The sequence below is a fragment of the Acanthaster planci genome, linkage group LG13 (genome assembly GCF_054643075.1).
Source record: "Acanthaster planci isolate LZ-2023a linkage group LG13, COTS_SCS, whole genome shotgun sequence".
NCBI lineage: Eukaryota > Metazoa > Echinodermata > Asteroidea > Valvatida > Acanthasteridae > Acanthaster > Acanthaster planci.
This window is the reverse complement of record NC_141789.1, coordinates 11,696,094-11,706,464: the sequence shown is the minus strand read 5'-3', so window position 1 is coordinate 11,706,464 and position 10,371 is coordinate 11,696,094. Positions and strand designations below refer to the sequence as shown.

Genomic DNA, 10,371 nt, shown 5'->3' with positions numbered 1-10,371 from the left:
TTGTCAGTCGAAAGGCAGTTCTTGACATACATGCTGCATGCAGAATTCAACTGTGGAGGGTGGTGATCAGGCACACTTATTAGAAATGCACAAACATGACTACCAGTTTTCACTGGGAAGCTCCGATTTGTTCAAAGATATTCAGGTTGCATCCAAAACAGGCATCCAGAGCTACAGCCAGGTCCACTGTCTGCACATCTGTATGTGTTTCCAATGGAATGAAGACTACATGTAGACCTACCGGGAACATAAAGCTCTAGACAACAGATTCAGATGCAGCATAATGTTCACATAAATGGTCTTCTGTACATGTACATAGCTTCACCCTCATTTATGCAAGATTCCCAAGATGTCAGTATGAGCATGGTGTGAGATAGGAAACAAAAAGCAGTCGTGCAAACAAATGCAACCATCACCAACGTCTTGGGCCGAGACTAACAGTTACTGTCCACCCCCCACACAAATTATGTTCCTCTAGGGAACCAATGAAGTTCCACGCAATGGTCTGAGATAAACCAGCATGACTGCACATCACACTTTACATGTACCTCATACAATATTTGAAATCAAGAGCCCAATTCTCAGTGGTCTGTTCACCGTCACCTGTCAATTGCTAACTACTACACAGTACTTCTGCTACATGTATTTACCAGGTACGCATGTGAGAATCCACACACAGGCCAAATACTCATGCCTGGTAGACCATTGCCTGGATTACATGTGCAGCACTGCAAATGTACTGGTACCTAGGGGTCAACTTGCATGCATTTCAAAGATAGAACTGTCACCTTTTGATACATGTATGCACATGTAAACATCATTGTACATGTAGCTAGGCCAACTGAAAAGATGGAGGCACATCATGGAGGAATTAGAACTCATGCGGTATTGTTTATGGCTTCATGGGTGGATGAACCACCTTGGGAACTGCTACATGTAAATGTATAGCAGTACCTGTAGACCAACCAGTACATCATACATCTTGTTCACTCCTAATGCAATAATCTTGACTACCTAAAATAAACAATGATAAATAGGCCAATATTTGCATAATACTCCACTGAACCAGTCCACTCTTGAAACAGGATGCATTGGAGTCACAAGTACATGTACATGTACCGGTACACAGCATGAACAAGTTGAAATACGGTAGAATGTATCTGATTTACCTCGGTGTGGGCCAAAAGAGAGAGCCAAGCCTGAAAAATTTACACAAACATGTACATGTAGATGTAACGACATGTCCCATGTAATAAAACACTGCTCATGCACGGTGTGTGTGATACAATTGTATATATGTACATGCTGAAAAAACAATGATGTAGGAACACACAATGTACATGAACATACCAGTATACAGCCGCATTAAGTGTAAGAATCAGTGTACAAATGTACACATGTATGTACATGTATGCCTGGTTAGGACATGTTGTGTTGATGAACACATACGTGTACGAGTACCCATTACCAGATATATACATGTACATGTACATACATATGTACATCACAATATGCAATGTTGGCCCAAACAGTTTCCGTGGTTCAAACACCCTCCTGAGTGCTGCATGAGTTATTAATGTATGGCATTGTATGTTCAGTAGGTTCACATTGTAATGCTATGCGTCTACGTGTACGGTTTATGAGTGTACCATAGATGCCAACATACACTGCGTGTGCTAGTACCGGTACCTGCAGAAAACATTGACTGGAGTGGAGGCTACAGGGTACACTTGATACCATAAACCATACCGCTATTTCTCAGTGTAGAAATAAGCAAATTCTGAATCCAGCATAGAATTCATGAACATTTTGCCATGTGTGGATACAGCTTTTAACTTTGGAGTGACTGTGTTTATTTTCAGGCTTTTGTCTCTGATCAGTCTTGGTGTTTTGTGTCATTTTTTTTGGGGGGGGGGATTTTTGTGCAGTCCTATAAAGTACTGTGTCCTACACTGACCAACATGCTCCCAAAACTATCTATAAGGCAGTTTCCTCAAAATATGGACCATTAGATAATGTTCAATTTTGGAGGTTCATTTTTCCTGAAGTGGACAGCAGTGAATTAAATCCCAATGCCTGATGAAATTAAGGAAGTCATGTCTGGTATCGAGAACAATGATGACTGTGCCCATCTTTCAACTGAATCGGGTTGATTAATTAAAGTCTCGAACATCAGCATTTTTGACGGACACGAACAACCTGTTGAAATCCCCATGGTTATTTTACACATATTTATATGCGCTGAAAGTTGATAATATTTACACATATTAAAACCATAATCACAAAATTAAAAAATACCTCTCATAAAAATAATTAGGTCCCAAAGTCGGCAGTCGCAAACGTCATTCAATTCTGTCAAAAAAATTGACTGCAAAAAATCAGCAAGTAAAATCAAAATCGATGTACAATGCAAGCTTTAAAAAAGTGCAAAAAGCACCCCCAAACCATCATCCTTTTACGACTGGACCGATCACATTTTCTTCAAGTACATTTCCGAAAACCACAGTCCAAAATTAAAATACCAATTGTGGCGATTTTGTGGCTTCCGTCAATATCGCGTGGTGACACTAGAGAAACGTGTTGCTGCATCGTGGGCTGCTTGACCCTTGGCATCAACCCAGATAGTGCGCCCTGTTTTTCATTTGATATTCATGAGCCCCTCCACAGAATGGTGACGCTTCGGGATTTGTCTCTTCGTACCAAGGTTTCTCAAAAGAAAATCTGTCAACCTGAATGACGTTCGCACAAAAATGACATCCGAGACAGAAACTACGATTCATGATGAAAATCTAATGTACAAAGTTGTTAATTTTGATTTAATTTTCAGTGGGGATATCTCCAAAATATGCGGCAAAATTAACATCGCACATGGAATTTTCAAGCACTACATGTGACAGCGTTTTTAGCATTCTCGAACTTCATGCATTTTTGTCAAATTCTCGAACGACATCAAAATTCTGTCAAATGTGACGTTCGCAACGAACACATTGTACTCATTGTACATTTTTGATGCAACCAAACTTAAAGATTTTTTTTTGGTGGTTGAAAGGTATAAGACCTGACAGATATGCTGGTATAGTGAGAGTGATTATAAACGGTAAGAGAATGAAGACAGCCAAACTTTTTTTTGTGCTTTTTTTCATGGCTTATATGTTTAAATAGATATTTCTTACATGTAGGTGGTTTAAAATACATCAGTTGAAAATTATATTTAATTTTCCTTATTGTTGACAGAAGTTTTGAAAGCAAGTCTTCTGGTGCAAATACTTTGACATAAAACTTTAAATGAATTCAACTCCATTTAATTTGAACTGGTAGCCAACCAAACATCCACCAAATGTATACAGTATGCTTAATTATTCCCAAATAATCATTTTTATAAACCTGAAGGTGCTACTTTGTATTTTACATGAACAAAGTCACTCTTTTAGAAGTTTTGAAAAATGACATGCGGAGTTGCATGTTGGTCTGTATTATGAAGAACACGCCATGCATAAACACCTCCTGTCTTGTGACCATGGTGACCAAGTTGGTGAAACCACACATTGTTTCTCTCATAAGTGTGCCTGGGAGGGGGGAGACATTTGGGGAGGCCCTCCAAGAGTCACTTGCAACTCGACACCCATTTTTTGGGACAAAAGTTCCCCTTCACAATACACTCCCTATCAAGCCACAAATACAAGCAAACAAGTAGGTCCTGGTTCATGTCCGATGTACAGTAGTATCCATGGTGAAAGGGTCTTTGTTTTGAATCTGAATTAATTTACATATACCGGTATATGCTTGTAAATTGTGCAATTTTCTGCTCAAGCATGGCTGCTTGTGTGTTACTTAGACGACTGGTACATGTACATGTACATGTAGGAAAAAAGAAAAAGGATAGGTACATTTGTGTGTGGGTAACTCCAGAAATAAGGGGTCCAAAAGTGTGACATTTCTGTATCCCTGTTACATCTGACCTTTGTTATTTGACATGGGTACTTCACCGGAATCAATTTCAAACTATTAGTATTTGTTTGGCAGGTAATTTGCATTAATTCATCACTCTTGGAAATTAGAAAATGTGTTCGGAACTTACAAAATTGTATGTCAGATGTGACAGGGACACGAAAAAAAAATGGACCCCTAATTTCGGGAATTACCCACATGTACATTTACCATATAAAATTTCCTTTTATGAAGATATAAGCTTATAGCACTTGTTGTCCAACAATGAACAATACCGGTAAGTCTTGCCCATGCACTGTACATGTACATGTGTACAATGTACATGTACACTGTACATGTAAGTGAACACTAACACAAGTTTATCAATGCCATCAAGCCTAACATGTATCGGTACAAGACAACTGCTGCATGCACTAGTAGAGTTCCAACTCAGGATGGATTTTCTCGTTTCGGGGAAGGAGGGAGTCATGTGTAGGAGAAATGCATGTACTTAGCACCGCGCAAAAGCCAGCCAGGATGGGCGTAACTGGCTTTGCTGCATGATAGTCAGCGTGATGTCGTGAGTGAAATATGCAGAAGATGGTGTGGTGCACAGTCACTGCTAGTCTTACTCACTGCCTGGTACCAAATCCAAGTGATCTGTCTTCTTCTGTTAGAAACAAGCCACATGTACATTGTACACGTAAACTTGGGGGGAAAAAGTGGGAGTTGCACCACTTCTACCGGGTAAATTGTGTCTGGTTTCAATTTTTTTTGGGGGGGGGGACAGGGGAAGGGGATTATGTCAACTGTTTGCTCCATTCCATTTTCCGCAGGCTGTTTACCGGTACATGTACATCATTGCGATAACGTGACTCAGATCTTTTCTGACAAAGTACACATGCACACGTATGACCAACAGACCCCCTGCAGCTCGTACGCGGTAATAGTTCTTTTAATACAACAAGGAACTCTTGAGGAAAAAAGGGGGAAGTGAAATCCTTCCACTGCCAACCAGAAATCAAAAACAACTGCGCTGGTCAAGTTACATGGACTATAAAACAGGATTACAACTAGAAAACAACGGGGCCAATGTTGACTACGTTTGCTGGTAATTTATTATTCTTCCTTTTTTGAACGTGAAAAATGAATTTTAATCTTGCTCACACTAATCCATCCACCAACCTTTTCCAAAACAAATGTAAAAAAAAAAAAACCTTCAGTGAGTACTGACAGATACACATGCTTGGAAACTGCAAAATGGAAAGGGCCTCTACATTACAAATTACCAACGACTAAGAGACAACTAATTTTACATGTCACAAGAATTGGTTCACGCATGGTTGGTCACCCATACACCCAGAAATCCTGCAGGTCATTGTCCTCAAAAGAAACGAGCCACATTCGATAGACAAAACAAGTGAACTACCATGCAAATCATGTTGCAATGTGGTAGATCTATGAAAAGTAATACATTAATGCAGGAGTGGATGGAACAGTTCTTTTTTACACCCGTATGGAAATCTATTAAAAACCCCCTAGGCTCTTGCACTCAAAAGCATACTGAACCTCACAAAATCCAACAGATATGATATACATGTTTCTGTTGGATTTTGTGAGATTATGTACTTGTCTACGTACTTGTACATGCAGGTCACTGTACCGAACCTGATAAACTCCAACATAATGAGCTAGTCGGAGCTTGTATGGATGGGTCAATGTAGACTATAGGATGACTTGCACTGAACAGTACCAAACTTGTACCAGTACCAAACTAGACACTGCACACAATGACTCCTGTGTGCTTCAACTCACACAAAATCCAACACCATCGCCAAGGACCTTTGATACAAAGTCTAACAAAATTCAACAAGTTCATCAGGTAGGTACATGTACCAAACCTCATGAAACCTGCTGTTGGAGCATGACAGATTGGGGGCAGTTACTGGTAGAGTTAATAAACATCTTTGACAAGGTTGCACTTTCTCAACTCTGGATACTTTAGCTTTTGTTGAAAGTGCTACACATGCATTCTTGTTTTCGTTGGGTGGGACATTTAGATTCTCTTCACTGCTGCACAAAGGAGTCATCCTTGAGCTACACACTGTGAATGTCTTTGCTTGTGCCTTTAGCTACAGCACGGCAGAAGGAAAACTTTTCCTTCCCCCCGTGGCCACAAGAAGCTCCTGGACAACACTGGTGATGCAAGCACACAGCAGGTCCATTCATACACTCCTGGATGGGAAGCAGACAGGGCAGGAAATTTTCGTCCATTCAAGGCAAAAAGGAAAAAGCTGACTAGCTGGAACAAGGCTTCTTCTCATATACAACGACAAGCACACTGTACAGTAATGCAGACTGGCAAACCATTGGGTGATTCTTACCTCATTGATGCACCTGTATGCACAATTATAGTTTTCATACCCCAATCCTAATTAACGGAAGATTACATGTACAAACATATACTGGTATAAATTCGGGTACTGGTAAACTTTATGCAGACGTGAAGCAAATTTGCCACCAGAACATAAATTTTGCAGTGATGAATCACACAATTGGCATTCTAAGCACTGGACCACAATGAACTGAACACAGACACAAACATACACACACGTGTACTAGTATACATGTACATGTGCATGTAGAAACCTCTACAAATGGATGATAAGTGGGAAACAAAACAGTTTTGGTGAGAAGTTCAAAGACGCCATCTTGTAGATATCTGGAGTTTACAACAAAAGAAACCAACAGCACGAGCTCAAAAACAATTCTTTACACAACCAGAATGAAAGGTCAATTCCGACATTTAGCAGCATTTGCAATGAAATAACCGATGGCTTTATCTGCACACCAAACAGAGACTACTGAAAAAAATGTCTGGACTGCGTAGTCTGTGGTTTCTCGCTGAAAGATATTCTCAGCTGCAAGTGACAGCCACAAGGCACGCCAATGACACACGAGGAGCTAAAAATATATGGTAAACCGGCAGAACCTTTAAACCGTATTGTACAGAACATGACTGAGAGTGGTTTCAACAGGCACACTAAATATATAGCGACTGAGAAAAAAAGAAAAGAAAAAAAGCTAAGGTAGTCCGTCGCTGGGGCCTGAAAGTTTCATCTGACACAACCATGGACCTCACTTGAAACAGAACAAGGAAACGGGCATCTTCAACAAAAATCTCAGTGCCTATCCCTCCGCTAGAAACAGACATTACAATGTAATGCCGTGGCTGCCATGCATCAATTTGAAAGAGGCTACTATGTACAATTTACACCCACATTTGTGTTGGTGGGAAAAACTATTTTGCATACTGTGCTGCGACTGCGCAATACTCAACCTGTACATATACAAGTACGGCATGCATCGGGTGTGCAGAGCACCACAAGGTCAACATGAATGAACCTGTACAATGTGCACACTGTACCCGTATCCTTTATATTCCTACATGGCATCATAAAGATTTAAATGAAAATCACGTACAGTGGCGACAACATTGGAAAAACTGTTTTTCTGTTGTCTGCAGTAAGTAAGCACCCACGGTAGCTCCGGTACATACAAGTTCATACACTGTAGACTGTCTACATAAATGTACGGTACTACATGTACATTGTACATGTACATGTAAGCTAAAGTTTTCACACTGTAGCCCTTTGTACCATATATTATTGTAGACATTATGCTTCTGAAGAGGGTGCAGAAACCTCAGATTACCGGTACAATCTCTACAGCGTACAGTAAGTGTCTTGAAATATGCATAACGGTGGATTTTCCTGAGCCCATCAAGAACCAAGGTCCTTCACCCCCCCCCCAAGAGGAGAAGTTGACGAGACGGCCCTTTAACCCTTTGCGTGATCATGCTGGCACCCTGCAATGCACAATGGCCTTTCATTGTGGTCTCGCCATCAGGAAGCTGAGTGATGGGGGAGGGGGAGAGGATTTGCCCTTCTCCATCAACTGCCAATTGAGGCCGCCTGCTGCAGATGGTATGTTGCTGTGTCATGGACTGAGAGGACAGGGAAGGACAGTCCCCCCGTCAAAAAAAAAAAAACTTAACGAGGATATTTTTAATCATTAATTACAGACACGCCGGCTTCCTTTTCCTCTCCCCCAACCCAACAAAAATTTACTATACAGTACATGTAGTTTACCATCACACATAATGCAGTTCACAACCACATCCTCGACAGTGGAGAACCTAAAAAAGTGCAAGTACAGGTACATACAGAAACGACTGCAATAAAGTACCTTGCTCAAGGACACGAATAAATACTTTGCCGAACTGCTAACAACTAAACTTATGAGGAATAAAGAATGCCTCTGGATGGTCAAGCACTGTTATGATACAAGTACATCCTAATCTCAGTTAAAGGATAAAAGAAAACAGAATGGTAGTCCAGTGACAAGCCTGATCAGAAGTCAGATCAAACAGCTGATCACAGGCTATGGGAAATCGCACAACCACAAATGATAACCCTCTGTCGTAGATCATCTAAATACTTTGTGGACCGACTTGAGACTGGGTGACCTGTAACAAGCTTGCTTGCAAGCAAAGGCTTTGAGGGCTTACCTGCACTCTCAAGACTTGTGAAAACTTGAAAGAAAACAGTGCAATAAGCCATTTGCATTTTAGATGTTACTAAAATCTGGGACACTGAGTTATCTGATTGCCTATAAACATAACAATTTGAATTTCCCAAACTAAGGACACTTTTGCTCTACATGTACCTCATGATTTGGGGCAAGCTTCTGCACAGCCATCACCATCTCTAGAATGGGCTGGCTCCTTTGTGCCCTTCTTATCCATTGGAAACAGTGTACAACTAAGCAAAAGCTTTCCCTGAATCACCATTTACAGCAACAGTGTCTTTAGTATGGAGAATTTAAATTACGTTCATGTGAATCTAAACAACTTGGTGTACCAGATTTTATTCAAATTTAACTCGCAAAAGGCTTAATGAAATCTCTTCGGCCTTACCTTTCTTCCGCTACGCTCGTGGGGCTGATTCTCTTGGTTGCAGGCAGGGGGGTGTTGCTGCATTTGCTGGACACTGCTCTCTGTAGACTCTGAGCATATTGGAATGGCAAGGGAGACAAAGGAAAAAACAAAATCTTTACTGACCATAATATCAGAAGATCGATTTTTGTGTCTGGAAATAGCAGTATGAATTTCTGTCCAGGACGTTGTTTTAGACACAAAAATGTACGAACATAAAGTTCTTGCAGCCTTTCCATAATGGTGGTTTATTTTTGGCCTCGCCTGAATGCTACACACTTGGTTCTCCATTAAACATTCTGCATACATGAACAAAGGCCGGCATGAAACTGAATGTAGCTTTTCTGATTTTAATCAATCACCATTGGGCGAAAAAAATAGCTTGTTATCTTTACCTGTTCAGCTTGGACCACGAAATGGGAATTAAATATCAGGCATGCAATTTGGACATTTGACCAAAAAACAGGTAATTCCAATGTTTATAAGACAAGTGTTTCAATTTTCAATAGCATGAGTGCAATGTTAAAAAAAAACAAAGAAATCAGCTGATCCAAGGAAAAGTTGCATGCCCGGTATGTTTCAGGTGACCCACAAAACACTGCTAAACCTGACTTGCCCTGTTATATATGAAGCCTCATTCTGCATCCCAATGACCAGTAATGCTGTTGACCCTTACCCACATTCAATCCAACAAGATTTTATGTTAGAATTTTAACCAGGTGGAGGTTTAATAAATTTTTGCGTAAGAGCTCCGAAGAAAAATAACAAATGTCTGAGGTACAGGGGATGTTCCAATAGTACGGTATACCAGTACAATTACTTGTACATATTAACACCAATTCTTCCAAAGTATACTCTCTGTGTGTCTGCACCCCGAAAGCACAGAGCCATACGGGTTTGAATCAAATCAAACCACACTGGCTGGAAAATATTGATTCGATTTAAAATTCATTTCGTTGTGGCCATTTGCAAAGGAACAGTTGGCAGGCTTCCATCTAGACATGTCTCAATATGCACATGTGTAGTACGTACAGGCACCAATGGAAGGCAAAGGGACAATGACAAATGTACATGTAGTAGCACAGTCCTGGGGAGAAAGGTTTTCAAAATGAATGTCTGTAAATGCATACATGTACAGTGCAAATACACTGTACATATACAATATACGAGTACTGTATGTACTTTGACCATCAACCATTTTCATGGAACAGAGTTTATGACTTTTAAAATCACAAACCTTTCTTGAGAATTTATGTATACATGTACACTATACATCAGTAGCAGTTTACATATATTCATATCAGTTAGGAGCCTCTTGTGGGTGTTTTTATGATAAAGGTACTGACTGGTTTTCAAAACTTTTCCCAGTTTTATGAAGGATTTTGACTTCTATTTTGTGGTCTCTAACCCTCAGAAACACAACAGTCATCACTGCCATACAGATATAT

The 10,371-nt window shown here is 40.2% G+C and overlaps 1 protein-coding gene across 1 annotated transcript in view; it reads right to left on the bottom strand.

Moving 5' to 3' along the window:
* The window catches only part of LOC110983076 (RING finger protein 44-like), a 66,192-nt gene that overhangs the window by 43,788 nt on the left and 12,033 nt on the right, over positions 1–10,371 (bottom strand). Inside the window, exon 3 of the mRNA XM_087144645.1 lies at positions 8,906–8,994. Within this exon, the coding sequence (XP_087000771.1) occupies positions 8,906–8,994 (89 nt within the window). The remainder of the gene's footprint in view (positions 1–8,905; positions 8,995–10,371) is intronic.